The following is a 16319-nucleotide window of genomic DNA, read 5'->3' as shown; positions in this document are numbered from 1 at the left end:
AAAGTACCTACTTCGTCTCACTTTCAGGAACAGCCGCACAGCACCAACACTGTGGAAATGGTATCAGTTTGAAGAACTTTAAATTGCGCTATTTAAAAGCTAGTTACAGTTTCAGAAGAAACTACAGGTATTTGTAACTGAGCTTCTGCTTTCCTACATAAGCCTCGAGCTTCCTTGGAAAGAGAAGTTGGACTCGGCTTTCATACAGCAGTCTCAGCACTACTATTAAGTGCAACCCTCTGCCGGTCTCCTCTCTCTGTTACTCACAAAAAGGTACATACAGAAACCAGCCGACAGCGCTGAAGTCCTACCACCACCCTGCCTTTCATTGCCTTAGTACTGTCTGTGCTGTACCGGTCCCTGTTGTCAACACGGGGAGACTCAAAGGTTGGCTGAAAATGTCAGAAAAATGGTTCCAGGGATCATGTGTCTGTTTCAGACTAAACCAGAACTATCTTTGATAGTTTCATAGATGATAATGTCACCTTTGATGTACAAAAATGCAGATAAGGATCATTATTAAAAAGACTCCAGTTACCATGTTAGAAAAAAAAAAAATACTCGTGTGCGCAGTGTAACACTGTGCAGTATCTTTGTTTTTTCTTCCAGCACACACAGAGGATCAGAGGATGCATCTTACACTCTGGGTAAAAAGTAAGCTAGGGTTTAAGGAGAGCAGCACCTGTTTCAGGGAAGCAGGGCCTTCTAGTTTAGATGGAATGATGCAAATGTCACAGAAAGAAAAAAAAAAAAAACCCACAACAAAAACCCATCACCCAAATTTTTTTACAGTCCCAGACTAAGAAGCAGGAGCATAACAAAACTTGAACTGAAACTGCTCAATATTCTTTAGTTTACAACATAAAAAACAGAGAATAAGTCAGCTTGCAAAAAGGTATTTCCCCCCTCCCTTGTAACCTTTGAAATGCTTAATAGAAGAAAAGCAATGTCAGACAGATAGTTTTATAAAGGCAACAGCACTCTTTATTTCCACTGGAGGAAAAACCCGCAGTCTCGCCTCCTACCTCACAACTTTGTCAAGAGCTCAATGCAAGGCTTATTCCCTTTTTTTCAACTGTGAAAGTCACAGTAATCCCCTTTTCAAAGAAAGATGCAATTCCAACATAGACCACTGCCACTGTGCAAGAAAGTCAACATTCCTGCAAACACCAAATAAGCTATTTAGGGATGCAAGCTGTATCATTAAACAAAAATGGTGCAGATATACCAGTTCTAGTGTACGCTGAAGGAATTTTAATCTTTTGCTATGTAAAACAATGGATTATTGGTTTAAAATAGGGTTCCGAGTAACCCACCATCCCACCGGTTATGATCAAGTCCATTTTATAGTGATTTTATACTGGTTAATAGTTGGTCACACAGAACTGCCCTGTTTTGCCCAAGGAACAAGTGCAGGATTAGGTAGCAAGATCAGACCATATGTACCGTAGGTTCTTCACACTTCTGCCAGCCAGAACAGAGGAATATTGCTCACATTTAACTACCATAAGGCTTTCCTGTGGATGTACATTGTGTACTTGTGGAGTGCACTTGAGAGTCACAGCGTAAGTACTGTAAACACTGACAGAAGTGCAGATAAAATAGCTACAAATATATTGTATGACGAAAGACCTGAGGAAAGCTGGTTAAAACATACTTGCAAATTGTTACAATACCATTTTTATGAGTGTAGTCATATTGGCTTGTTTTAAAATCAATAAAAATATTCAGATAAAAAAATATATATGTATTCACATGAAGGATGAGCATTTGAATTTTAAAAAGCAACACACGTTTCCCTTTCAGATGACAGAATTAAAACTTATCTTCCAATAAGTATACATTAAAATTTCACCTGAATTTTTTTCTATTTGAATTTAGCACCCACACACAGGCACGCACTCATGCACACACCCCAAGTGATCGCAAGAAGCACCTGTATCTATCGCTTATTTTCTTGCTGCCCTCTGACTATGGGAACTAGCTGGTTTTGAATCACTGCAGAAACTGCTACTTTACTAGACGGATGGTCCCATTTTAGGATCTAAAATTTTACTGGCTACTTGTTTTGTCCTTTTTCAGAAAGCACTAGTTTAATCTTGAGCTTGGATTAGCTGTTCAAGTATAAAATTATCCCTCTTAAGCAGGAGCACATGATAAAATCTCAGTAACTAGAGAAGAGACAATCACATATAAACAAAACTAACAGAAAACATCTGTCAGCATGGTACACTGTCAGCATGAAGAACTACTGTATGTGTGTATACGCGCATATAGATACTCTTCCATGTAACAACCGGAAGAAACAGACAATGGCTTTGAATTATTCAGAAATGACTAAGCAGATGAATATTTCTTTGGTAAGTAATGAAGTTTCCCTCCTGAAGTCCCCATAAATCAGGTTTTCAAGCTTTACTGCAATCCTATATCCTGATGCTAAGCAAAGTTTCCATCTGCTCTTCAATAAATACGTTGAGATAAAAACTTTTCCTTCAAAGCTAAGACTGCATGGTTGGGGAGCCAAATGCAGAGTCCCGTGATCTGAAACTCCCTCAAACAAAAATAAATCAGCTCTTTGTAGCTGATGATGCCAACTAAGGCGGCAGGTGAAATGTTTACTTAAGCAATCCAGGAGTGGTCTTCAGACTGACAGCTCTGAAAGGCTTCAGTTTTATGCAGATTTGGGTCACCCTTATTTCAGGAGATCGCTACGGAGTTATTTTTCCACAAGAGAAAGCTGTAAAACTTGCTGAAGCTCTGCATCTTCCTCTTCACGACGTTGCTTCTCCCGTTCCTCCTGCTCTCGGACAGACAACTCCATGGCAAGCTGCAAGTCTTTTTCAAAACTGGAAGGTTCACTAGGGGTGCTGCTGTGTGAGTTACCTGAGCTTGTTAGATAGCTCTCCTGCAGTGCCCTGAAGGAGAAAGAGAACTTCAAGAAGTAAGGGACAGAGCCTATTTCATGTTTCCTGTAATGATCCTTCCTAGCAACTGTTTTCTAACTGCAAACCTGAAAATCTCTCCCCAGAGGGCAGAAAGCAGTTTTCAGGATAAGAGAGCAGTTGTTCTAACATCCATAAAATTCCCAACGTAAAACCTGTTCTTTGAAGGTTCCTCAGAATGTTTCATACATACTAACAGTTAAATTTTCAATGGGCTTCTAAAAACATTCTCACCTATTTTAAAGGCAACACGATTTTCCACGTACAAAAGAACCAAGAGGATGCAGTTCTTTGTGTGCACAAAGATTTCTTTGCACTTAACTGCAGGAAGACCCCACAGATACCAGAGCATATCCTCAAGGGTCCATTAAATATATGTTGCTAAATTTTTAAGGATTACATAATGATTTTGAAAAGAAAGAAGAGCTATCCTGAAGTGTGCAGCACCTAATAAACAAACACTCAACCCAGAGGGACCAAATTCACAGTTTAAGAGCAGAGCAGAAGGACTGTGTTTATTTGTTGGGTAATAAATCCGTTATGTGCGCAGACCAGTCCCACAGCTGAGCTAGAGAGCTATACTATATAAGCCAGGGAGGCTCAGTTTGGAGTCCCTGCTTCTTGGAAAAGTAAAAGTTAGAAGAAGCACAAGAAAAGAGAGCTTGGGTTCTGTGCATCTGTTACCTACATACACAAAAAAAATTGCAAAATTGCTTCACGCTACTGTTGGAAGTGTTTTTGCTCTGTCACTGCATGGCGTGACGTGAAAAAAATCAGTTACCTCTGATACTGTATATTGAAGTCCTGTGAATATGCAACTGCTCCGTTGGAATGCATCCCCACTTCCTAGAAATGGGGAGAGACAGACAATTCCACAGCAGTTAACAGGTCTGCAGTGCAACTCACTGAAAGGCAACTCTTAAATCACTCTTATTTCTTCTTTGAAATACATTACTATATTTTTCTCTTCTGAGGTTCTTAGAAAAATAGGTCCTACGTGGGTTTAATTCAGAGATGCAGCTATCGCTGCATAGTCCTTGTCAAAACTGTCAGATCTGCACTGCACAGATTACAGCACACTTACTTTATTTCCACGGGATTCCAACAAACTCTGCTGAATAGCAAACTGCATGATCTCGTTATCTTCATCCTGCACATGTATGTTCCTACCGTCATCTTGGACATGGTAAGATTTAGGGATCTCAAACACTGACTGGTCAACCTCGAAATTAGGACCTACAGAAGCCAAATATAGTTACAAACATGGCACAGTATATTTTTACAAGTTGTGACTTAAAAAATTCTGATGAATGTTTATGCATGATTAAGTTAACTCCAAAAATTCAGATTAACCACCTGGCTAAATATACCAACAGGCTTTGAAAGACTTCCGTGGCAAACAAGCACAGCAGTAAGACAGAATGCAGGGTCTTCCTTTAGGATGCTGGCAAGTTATACAAATAAAACCAGTGTGCAGCAGAGCACTAAGGTGGCTGAACTCTGACAAAACCAGATGGGGGGGGGGGGAAAAAAGGTTGCAAAAGATAAATACCGCAGTGGCTCTTCTGAGCTTATTCCTAATGAATGGGTCTGCAACAGCTCATAGGACAGAGTATCACTGGATATATGCAGTCATGAGCATCCTACTCAAACGTAATCCATTCTTTTCTGAAAGAGCATGCAGACTTAGCTGTCACTTACAGGAATTGTGTATTCCACTTCCCATAGTAATAGCTTGCACCAGAATTTAGACCTCAAAATACTTGGGAAAGCTTGCTAGAGCTCAGTTTAGTCAGTCTGGCAGGCATGGAAGGGGCAGAATGGGTCAGTATGATTAGCATCACACACTCCAGATCAGCTGTAATGCATTGCAGCTTCCTCTCACCTGTGAATGTTCCATTCTCTGCAGTTAACCCACCTCTCTCTTCTGTGCATTCCACTGACAGAAATGTAAAAAGATGCAAACACTGCATCTTTCCACTCCTTACCTGAATCACACTGTGCACCTCCAGCCATTTGTGATGACGTTTTGTCAGCTGTCCTGCAGCCATTGACATTTTCAAATGTAATTCGGGCATTCAGCACATGAAATAGGGGAATTTCTATACGAAAGAGTACAAGACTTCTGTCAAAAAGAGAACTCTCTCATTCACTTCCACACCTACAGCCACATCAAACCCTTGCATGTTTCTTGAATGTATTCCACAAGCAGCATCCCGTAATGACAAAGTATACTTCACCAAGAAGTTACCCTTAGTCATTCTCACTCTCTCTCTAAATCTCTTATTTTATAATAAGATCTGCCAAATCTCAGGCATTGAAGCTAAGAGGAAAGGGCTAGCAACAGCTCATTCTTACTGAAATGATACTGTCTTTAAAATTATACCTCTGTACTGGTCATTCAGAATTTGGATTCAATTACCCCAAGACATACAAGACAATGTACATTTGGGTTCTCAGTTCTAGGTATCAGTGAGATGACTACTAAAAAACTAACATGGTATTTGTAAATACACTCTGCAAAACCAATAGAAAGAATGGAAATGAAGAAGATGCTACAATAAAAATTGCTAAGTATTACCAATTTTGACAGGAAATCCCGGTGGAAATTCCAGAGTGATAAAATCCCTAAGTCTGGCAAAATGAGCACTAGTTCTGGCCATCAGATCGATGATTGGAGTGACTTGTTCCATAAGAGACAAGGGAAACTCTTCACTCATCCACAAGGTTGCTTTAAATCTTAAAGAGAAAGTTGAATAAAAACATCCTAAGTTTACAGTTTAGGAACAGATGCAAAGCAAAATACATAGCATTGTCACCTGCTTCATACATTTCAAAGAGTCAGAACAGTTACTGCTCTGAGAAACCGAACCACATTCCTGGTCAGACTGAGGGCAAAGCACAGGAGGTCACTAACAAGTTACAGCACTAGTCCAAATGTTTTCTTTGACCTAGTGGAAGAAGAATTAGAGTATAGCTGAATACTCCAAGATCTCTCTTTTGATTAATTTTGAAAGCTGGGAGAAAACCACACTGGATATTTGTAAAAATGGTTTCCAGAGATTAGATGACTGGGAAGAGACAAACTAGAAAGAGTTAAAATGTTATTTCTCACTTCTGCGTTCGAATGGTGACTTCTTTCGGTCTTCCTATGTCTCTACCTTTCAAATCAAATTCTGGGTCAAAGTATTCCTCCAGAGTAATAGCAGTAGGATTGTTACTTGCAGCATACTCTGTTGTCTTGGTCGTACTCTATAAGGAAAGAGAGAAAAAAAAAAAAGAAAAAACCAAAAAGTACGGAACAAATAGACAGTGGCTACTACAAGAAACTTGGAAGTTACCTCTTGTGAAGTAACTCATTCTCTATTTTAGACACCAGTGACACACAGCCATAAATACAAGTGCACACGTTTAGACTGCTTTCTGCTGAGGCTAAAAATCTCCAAGCATTTTAGAGACAGGAAAAATCTACTTAAATATTTTAAAGCTAGAAACCAACCAGAAATGCACACACAAGCTACAGCATTTCTAGGCTCCAAATCCTTTATTAAAGGCAAAACTTTGATGGGGTATTTGAAACAAAAATCTCTAGATCCACGCAAGATCTGCAACGCCATCCTGATACAGAGCCAGCAGTTGGCAAATCTATTATCTACTGTACTTAAGTACGTACAGATGCAAGGGAGTTCCTAAAGCCATATCGAAATCATTACCACCACATTTCAGAACAGCAGAGGATGTATGGTTTTCCTCCAAGTTGCTCAAGAGCAGTGTGCCAACACATCACTTCATCCTTTCATATCTTTGTCTGACCATGCTAGCACTATCTCCCACCTGAGGCTCCTGCAGGTCTGTGGACATGTCTTCTCAGATTACTGGTGGGTTGCCACTAAGATCTGTGCTTGCTCAGATTTACTGCCACTGCTCACACCCCAGCTCTTGCTGTGCTAATGGATTCTATGTCTTTTTCGTAAGAGTGTTCAGAAGGAGGTACCTGCTATTCATGCAGAACATTGGAGGGCTTAAAACAGACAAAAACATCCTCAGGGAAAATTTAAACCTCATAATCAAAATTGCTGCCCAACAAGATTCCACACACCCAGAATTCCTACCAGCACAGATCTCTGCGCTGCAGTGACCTGTTTCGACGTCAGACACTCACCTGAGCACCATACTCATGCTCCACTGTACCCAGAAATGATTCCAGGGGGTTCCTGTCAGCTTCAGATAACAGGAGGGAAAACCCAAAAAATCTATTACTATTAATAAGCAGTAAAATTTAACGTACACACCAGGTTAACAAGCAAGGCCTCTAACCCAAAGTGCAGTAAGCCGTTCACATTTCCTGTAAGCTTTACCAGGCAAGCCCAGGACCTAAAGGTGACAGTATAAAATGGGTACAATACACAGAACAGCGGCAAAGATTTTCAGTGGTTTCTATCATTAGCAGATAGCTTTATTAGTCACAGTGCCTCCCCCCCTGGGCCCCAAGGTAGGCAAATGAAGGGCAGTATTTCCATACGAGTTTACTGGCTGGTCACCCTTTACTTTAGTTTTAATACTAGACAAAATTAGTGGACCAAAACAAAACAAAGAGTCCAAGCAAACAAAGCCTACATGAATCTTGTAATCATGGCCAAAGCAAAGTAAAAGCATGAATACATTCCAGAGCAGCAAAAAGCATGGAAAAGCGCAGTCCTTTAAAACTTTCAATAAACTTTGAACAGTTTCGAAGGGCTCTTCCTTTCTCTAAATACAGCTAGGATAAATACTGGTTCATTTGTAGATTAGGAGTCCAGTAATGAGCTACCTCGGACACACAACATGTGAAAGTAAAACAGGGCAAAGTCAGCAAGAAAAGTATTTCCCTTGTCTATCTGTCCTGTTTGTCTGCAGTCACACAGAGAAGGTATCAGAAAGCCAAAAGGTTCTACTTATTTCCAGTTATCCTATAGGAAAACTACCTTTATATCTTTTCTTCTCCTCTTCTGTTAAATGTTCCGTTCGGATTCTTGTGACCACATTCACATTGTTTGCAATGTATACCTTTTAAAAAAAAAAAAGTACAAGGACAAAAACCAAAAAAGCATCACAGGTTAAAAAAAAAAGAAAAAAAGAGAGTTCTCTCTAGTAAAGCACCATGTACACAAATCTAAAGACAGAATAAAGCGGCATGGATCTGCCTCCCATTGACAAAGGTCTTAATCTTTAACATACTGGTGATCAACAGGAAATGCTGCACTCTGATTTTTCTATTCGCTTTGGTATAATGGAAATCCTACATAATATATTCTTGACAGACCTATGATAAGGCTGAAACTACATGCCACCTGCTGGGCAAGTTGATAAAATAAGAAACACTGCAAATCATACACCACAGTATCTCCAGACAGCATTAATCTCGCAAGCATCCTGTGCCGAAAGAATGGCAAAGGAGTTTGGGCATTGACTTTGAAAGGCTGACTTCTGTTGCTGTCAACCAAGTTCCTGGAAAGCAGATTTACACACTTTTAAATACGCTTTTGTAACTAACTAAACCAACCTCAAAACTAGACAGGCATTTCCAAGCTTCCTGGAAAGAATCCCCACCTGGGCAGAGGTTTTAAGAGAGAATGGGGAAGGAAAGTCAGATGATGCTATTTCTAGACAGAGGTCACTCGTACGACCTTCCAAATGAAATTTAGTGATAGTTTAATTCTGCAGGAACACTAATGAACCCCACGTCCAACTGAAGAGTCCTGCAGTCTTACCAGAAAAACCTTCATATAAATGTAGAAAGCTATTCAGCATGTATTCTTCTGTTAAATGAAATTACAAAATGTAATTTATTGCACAAATTCCAAAACCTGGAGTAAACACAGACTTATGAATCAGGGAAGTTAAGTCTTGTGATTCTTAACTCAAATTCCTAACACAGTAAGGCTGTAAAGCCATCTTCAGAAATATTTCACTAAATTGAAATGGGAGACAAAAACAGTGTCACATGGAACAAATCTAAGCAACTGTATGACTCATGAGCACGGTCAGGGTCTTTAATTTACCAGCAGTCTTTTATTACTTGAATTCATGATGCAACTCATGGCAGCAGGAGGCTGTTATTTCCTTGCAATACTGTAACTAAAGAGTGCTCACGGCACTTCACCAACAGGTTCGTCGTCTTTTAAAACAGTGAAAGATTGACAATATGCAAGAATGAGTTAAATTCCAGTTTTTGGATGGAAGGGAGTTCTAGCAGTTATGCTGAATCTTTTGCCCCTCTTATCCTGAAACGCTTTAATCCTCCTGCTCCCCTAAAGCCCCTGCTGACATTCCTGCATACAGGCACCATCCCTCCCACAAACGTGGCAGCCTTGAAGTTCCTCACTCCTGCCCAGTTCTGCTGGCAACACAATAAAGCTCTCGATAGGAAGTTTAACTCCTGAAATATTCAGGAAATAAAGGCAAAACACAATCATGCTTCAGTTAGCTATAAGACCTCTTAAAAGAATAGAATGGGCTTTACCTTTGCTTCATAACCATTTACACCTTCTGCTTTTTCTGTCCTCCATACCCAGAATCCAGATGTGGTTCTGACAAAGAGTGAACACCACAAGCGTCTATACAGTTGCATTTCTACACAATCCCCAGCCCGTTTTTCTAAAATTGATTTTAAATGACATTTCATAGGTTATTTGATTATTAACCCCGGACAAAAGCACAGGTCGATCTGTCCTCACAAACACATATATCACAAGAGGGCTGAGGAAGTCATGCTGTTTCTGTTCTTATTCAGTCCGTGGCCAAAGCACAAAAGCTCAGACAGATTTTAGATTGAGATGTGGATACCTGAGCCACAGAGGAGGACAGCCTAAAAACTTACCGAATTATTTTGTCCGACAGCCTGGGCATGGCAGCTTTTAATACACAGTTCAATTTCAAAAGTAACCTGCCACTGCAATTTGGGGAACTGGATAGTAGGAATACTTCTGTCTAAGAAATCTTAGTTTCTGGATGAGTAGATGCTGCAGTTACTAAGGCTCAGCGAACATCACAGGGACTAATTCTGGGCAGCTTTGAAAGGGTACTAAATATTCAGGAGAAAGATGTTGGAATTACACATCTCACTTTGAAAACACTTGTTTTGTATGGTCATGGGGGTGGTTTACTGCATCACAGAGCACTCCAAAAGGAGCTTCATAAAAAGGATTGTTTGAACTAAGCTGACAGATACCTGGATAAACACGTGTAGTAAACAAGGAAGACAAACATGTGTCTATGGAAAGACACACTATACACTTATTTTTATTTAAAGTATTAATGTGAGATTTGACTGACTTAGCTACAAGATGCAAGTTCTTCCCCATTAGTTTCAGCACTATACATATGGATTTGGATGAAATGCAAACTTGTGATGAGACATTAACATTGATCTCTCTAATACGATAAACTGGAATTTTTCTGCAAATCAATATTGCCAAGCAATAGTGGCAAGCTGACCAAGCCAAATTTCCTTATCTAATGATATGTGAAGTTTAAATTAATTTCAGATCTACCCCTAAAAGTTTTTATTACCAGGGCTTTTGAGAGTTTGTCTTTAAAGCTTTATTGCAAGTATGACCACCCATAATCTTGAAGTGTTTATTTGTTAAGAGAAACTTTGTATCTTACCTTTCAAAAGCAATATTTTTTGTATCAAGGCACGTATTAATAATTGGAGATGTAAGGCGTCTTTCCACATCTTTTCTTTTTGGTGTCATAGATCCCAATGTCAAACGCTTCATGTGTTGGGAAATCTCAAAACGCTCTGTTGTAACAAACTTATCATCATGATTGATCTCAATTAGTTCTGCCCAACCTCCAGTATCTGTTGGAAATGGTACATCTCAATCTAAAAAACTTAGCAACAGTATTCCAGAATGAAAAACTGAGAATATACTGTGTATCAAATCAGGGTGGATGCTAATTACTGTATTTTGCACTCAGCTGAGATCAAATCTGGAGCTGTACCTAAAATTATTTTTTATTTGGGGGGCAGGAGAACACAAGTTTTACTTTAACCAAGTAAAAGACTGAAGTCAAATTTTAGCCCTATTACCAAATTTTGACCTCAGATTTACTCAAAGGAAAGAAATTAAGCCGTTACGTTAAGCTGCAAAACAGTATCTCTATGAGACACTCACGGAATATATGTATGAAACTTTTCTAAAATTCAGTACTCAGCCTCAACAGGTCTTTTTGTGCAAAGTTGGGATTTCTCACTGTGGCTCACATGATATTTGGTGATCAATGGTGCAGACATGCTAAAATATTTACCTTCTCCCTTGAAAATTAAACTACGCCTTCCTCTCTCCCAGCTCATATTTTCGAAGCCCAGTAAAGTGATATCAACACGCAGCTTGGCACCACTTTTCCAGATGCGGCAGACATCGCTTGGACAAACTCTAGAAACCAGTGGGACTATAACAGAAAAATGAGAAGAAAGTAAAGAGAAAAATATTCAAGAGACTTCGCGCACAGGAAGTCTGAATTCCAGCAGAAGCTATATCCCTGACACAGGATTGCTCAGTATTGTGATATTATTCCAAAGGAGGTGAGATACTGATCTTCTTTAGCTTTAAGAACAATCAGCTTAGGGATGAAACCCACCAGCTTTACATTAAAGATGAACTTGAAAAGGAAGAAGACATTAGTTCAGGCTAAAAGATGTGAAATGGCATAAACCCCATCTCCTAGCAGTCTAGTAGTTAGCTGTTTGGAAAATTAAGTCAACTGTAAGGCCTAGTGTTCATTCCTTTAAAAGAAAAGCAGGTATTTCCCAAGTAGTCTGTGCATCTATCTGTGAGATGTGTATCGCTGTCTTAGTCATCGATAGCCAGAGACAGGTAAACAAAACCCCAAGAAACGTCTTCAGCAATTCTAACAATGGCTAAACTCTCCATTAACAAACAAACAAACCCCAAACGAAGCAAATAAACAGGAAACAAAGAATAACTGTGCAACAAAAATATAAAAGGTTATTTTGAGAGGTGAAGAGATAAGTATTCTGGGGAGCAGATATTTCTCTGCATATCTTTTGTGACATTTGTACATAAGCCAGTCCCTTCGTCTACAGTTTAGAAGAGGTAACGATGACCAGGATTCTTACCCCAGCTAGTGAACTCCCATTTCATTTCCACATAAAAGTCAGGAGTCTGAAGAAGGAAAATACTTTATGAATACTTCATGAAATAGTTTTAATCCAAGATTCAGTACAGCATTTCTCGTGAACATTTTAGATAAAGAAAAACAAAAAAAGAACAGAACTCGAGACATGATAGATGAACGTTAAAAAAATGAAATTGAAACTAACAAACATAAAAGACACTGGCCTACCACTGCTGCTTTCTGATGAGCTGTTCTTCCTTATTTTACTAAAGGAACAGCAACACCTTCAAGATTCAGCCTCCAATGCTGGAGTTCATGACTAAGGATTTCAAAGTAAAGTCAAGGAAAAAGTCTCCATCTCCCACAGCGCTATGGAATATGCAAGTTGAAACGAAGAACACAATTGCCCATCTGATTTCAGTTTACTTAACTGAACTACTCGAATGAGAATTGCAGCCTGGAGTAAGAGGTTTAAACCAGATAATTACTTCATTAATCTTTTGGAGTAATTCAGGAACTCCTCCAAGTGTCATAGAGGTCTGCTGGTAGTCCCGATGCTGCAGAATCATTTGTACCATCTCTGGGTCTCCTGTACTGACAGCCTCATGCAAAACTGAAAGAAATCCAGACACAAGCTAGTTTCAGTTGGCTTTCTGAGCAAAACACATAATGTAAAAGCAGTCAAAATACAACATCTGCAACTGAAAAGTATTAACACGACTTCTGTTTTCCAAGTTATCTTTACCTGTCCATCCCTGTGCATTCTCTTTAGTTACGTCTGCCTTGTGTTGAAGAAGGACTTTGGCAGATTCTATATAACCCAAGGAAACAGCAAGGTGCAACAAGGTCCGGCCTCGTGGATCACGTTGATCAACATCCTGTTGAGTATCCGAGAGAGAAATAATGCTGAAGCTGTCCTATCAAATGCAGCTAATCAGAGCACACTGAGAAGAGTTTATATAAACAAAGCCTGACAGTAGTATCCCAGGAGTCAATATTCCCTAGGTATTCCCACGTATCAGTCTGTGGTGCACAGTCGACTCAGTTTTCAAACACTACTGTACTGCCCTTCTGCACTCCGTACAGTGCAATCTTACTTCCCCACTGAAATAAAAAGAGAAGCAGAACAGGGCCTATAAAACCGACACGGTAAGAACTAGTATCACTGTAAGACGTGACTGAGTTCTTGTTGATGCTTCTCATTTCTTTTTCTGTAATTATTTCCCCTTCTGTCTCCCTTCAGAAGGGGTCTCTTTCAGGAGAAGACAGGAGTTCTAGTCTGCGTGCATTGCACCATGGACAGTCAACAGCCTGAGAGACCACTAGAGAGTTTAACATTATACCACATAATGGGGGGGGGGAGAAGTAGCAGGACATACAACACCAATTTTGTATAGCACTTTTTGAAAGTATAGAAGCAAATGGTATTTTACAAAGCATCCATTTGACTGACACACACAGCACAATGAAGAATGAGCGCATTTTGTACAAGTCACTAAAATAAAAAAAAACTACACAGGCATAAATATCCAAAACATGCAAGCACAACATACTCATACCTTACATATTTCTCACTATTAGCTTAGAGATTTGAAACAGAAGAGCATCTATAACTAAAGGAAAAGGGGAAAGTCAATAGCAGAATAAGAAAGGAAAGTTATTATGCAAGTTAACACGGTTATGTGACAGCATTAAGTTGGAAAGATCACACACAGAGTAGGGAAAGCTTCATTTTAAAGCATTCTCTTTTCACTTCTGTGGTGGAATACTAATTAATTTGCTTCCCCACTTCCTACAGCTCCAATGCCTACTGCACTGACAGGTAAAGGACTCTAAGGCGTCCCTCCCAATTGTCTTTGCTGCTGTTAACCGGTAACCATACATCCTACCCGTCATTTGCCATACCACGTGCAGCTGGCAAGTGTCTTTTGATTCCCTCACGCACCCCTCCGACAGCAAGAAGCTTATCCCAAGGAAGCAGGAGGAAACATATCTTTGGAATACTTCAAAAAAAGAAGTTATTTAAAAGCAGATAAAGGAAGTAAGAGACAGACATATTCCATCTTAACACGTTGCTCATTTCCGTACAGTATAAAGCGTTTCAGGTAGGAAGCAGCGCTTCACAGGTGTGAACTTGTCTCAGACTAACAAGAAGCAGAATGATCCTTATTTAATGACAAACTTTCACAGGCGAGAACGTTATTGAAACAGAAATAAATACACAGAAGCAACGTGCCAGTAAGGTTAAAGATTTTGTTAAGGAGTAAGATCACATGAATTAGCTAAGAACTAACTGCATTCCAAAGATTCTCCTAAAAACAGGACAGGAGCATGCTCTAAGCAAGCATTAGTAAATCGTGGTGTACCGTTAGAATTGCAGATGATAGTCACTAGTCAGGAGGCGGCACAGCTGATCTTTGGCTCATATACTTGTGGTGTCAGGTATAATGTAATTAATATGCTCTGCTTCTGCAAACTATACTCCACACTAGCGAATGTCAGAGCTTTCACATAGCATCTCAGCAAGAAGGATGTTTGCTGCTCGAGCTTTGCTGCAGCTTTTCAGACCGTTTCCTTGCGTCATTACCATTTCTCGCTTAGCCGACCCAGAGAGGGAACAGCTTTGTATTTTTCTACTCTACAGCACGAAACAATGATCCATTTTTTTACCAGAGATGCTGAAAACATTCCAGCCAGTATAAAAACGCTGCCCCCACAGTCTTGGACAGCAACGAAGCTGTAAGAACTGCTGGTCCTCAGCAAGCTAGAGGCTGGTTTAATCTTCGGCAGCAGCAGCCACCTTTTCTGCATGTTGACTTCCCATTAAGGTAAGCAGTATTTATTGCTTTCCTGGCACAGAAAAAAAATTAGCGTCCATCATATCTGCTCTTCCTGATCTGTTTCAAAGACTCCTAAAACTTTCCATAGAGCTATTCTGCAACCTGCACTCGAATGCTCCGAGCACAGCTTTACAGATAAGAAGTCAATGTTTAATATCTTACATAACAAAAAGTATATTCCTACGCCTTCTTACATCACTCCCGCAACCACAAATAAATAGGTAAAGAAGCGCAGCAATCCCACAGGCCCAGCAAACAGACCTGGGAGTGCCACCAAGATTACTTCTCCCTAGAAGGGCGGTAAGCGAGGGGCACCAAGCCCCGTACCAGGGCACAAGCTCTTTGGGGCCGCCAGCCCCACAGCAGCCCCTCCACCAGCCGGCCAGGCACCCCGGTTACCTTGTCCTGCAGCTCCTCGTCCAGCCGCCTGTAGTCATTATTCCAGACCAGGACGTGCAGGGGAAACGCGCTGCTGGCCCTGCCAGGGGAACTCATCATGCCACACACCTGCAGGAGGGGGGGAAGCAGGGTGCCTACCCTCACTGTTCCCCCCCCTCTTTGTTTTGGAGACCCCAGGTTACTCAAGCCTTGACCCCCCTGAGCTTCTCCTCTCTCCTGGCACCCACCGGCCCCAGGTGGTGGTGGGGGACACTGGGCCACAACTCCCTACGAACCCCTTCACCCTGCTCCAAGGGGTGCCCCACGCAAAAATCACACTCCTGGGGGTCCCCTGCTCCTGGGCACGGCCCACCCCCGCCGGCACGGCCCACCCCACCCCACACTCTTGGCGGTCTCCCCTGCTCTTGGTGCCCCCCACAGCCCCACACTCCTGGGGACCTCCCGCTCCCCTCGCCCCCACACTCCTGAGGGCCTCCCCCGGCCCCACACACCCGGGTGCGCCCGGCCGCCTCACCCCCACCTCCCTCCTTCCCGTCTCTCCAGGGCAGCGGCTGGGACGGACCACAGCGCGGCGGATGCGGGGGGGGGGGGCTTCCCCTCAGCCTGCCGCCACCGGCGAGCCCACGGAAAAAGGAAGTTGCTGCTCCCCGCCAACCCTACCCCCCCGCGGGCGGGCAGATGGAGCGTCCCGCCCGCAAGCTGCCCCATCGCCCTTCGCGCAGGGGGAGGGGGGGCGGCAGCGCGACGTTGGGCCGGACGCGGCGCTCAGCGCTGGCTGCTCCCCGCCCCGCCTCCACCGAACGTTGGTTTCGCCCGCCCGCCCTGCCGCCGCCATGGTGGGTGAGGGCAAGGCTTGATGGAGAGCAGCCTCTTCCGCCAGCCGGCCGGGCCGGGCTTCCGAAACCTCGTTTCTCCCAGCTCCCCCTCCGCCCTAGTCGTGAGGCGACTGCGGAGCAGGCCGGCGCAGCCACTTACGGGAGGTCTCTACGCTTCCCCGCAAAAGCGCAACGCTTCT

The 16319-nt window shown here is 41.9% G+C and overlaps 1 protein-coding gene across 3 annotated transcripts; it reads right to left on the bottom strand.

Annotated features, from left to right (window-relative positions):
• Positions 1–958: 958 nt before the first annotated feature.
• Positions 959–15860, bottom strand: ANKRD13A (ankyrin repeat domain 13A). Of its 3 annotated transcripts, none has more exons than XM_076352671.1 (16): positions 15819–15860; positions 15305–15412; positions 12811–12943; positions 12554–12678; positions 12067–12112; positions 11235–11378; positions 10590–10785; positions 9445–9511; positions 7907–7988; positions 7105–7163; positions 6058–6194; positions 5524–5681; positions 4931–5044; positions 4027–4178; positions 3724–3788; positions 959–2915 (listed from the first exon to the last, which is right to left on the bottom strand). In XM_076352671.1, the coding sequence occupies exons 2-16, from the start codon at positions 15401–15403 to the stop codon at positions 2717–2719; spliced, it is 1776 nt and encodes a 591-aa protein (XP_076208786.1). In that variant the 5' UTR covers positions 15404–15412; positions 15819–15860; the 3' UTR covers positions 959–2716. The 3 variants fall into 3 exon arrangements, with proteins under 3 accessions (XP_076208786.1, XP_076208787.1, XP_076208788.1); XM_076352672.1 differs by having other exon boundaries at positions 15825–15844; XM_076352673.1 differs by lacking the exon at positions 15819–15860 and having other exon boundaries at positions 10590–10725; positions 15305–15629.
• Between the last annotated feature and the right edge of the window lie 459 nt (positions 15861–16319).

This window comes from Aptenodytes patagonicus, chromosome 15, assembly GCF_965638725.1.
Source record: "Aptenodytes patagonicus chromosome 15, bAptPat1.pri.cur, whole genome shotgun sequence".
NCBI lineage: Eukaryota > Metazoa > Chordata > Aves > Sphenisciformes > Spheniscidae > Aptenodytes > Aptenodytes patagonicus.
This window is presented reverse-complemented; position numbering and strand designations above follow the sequence as displayed.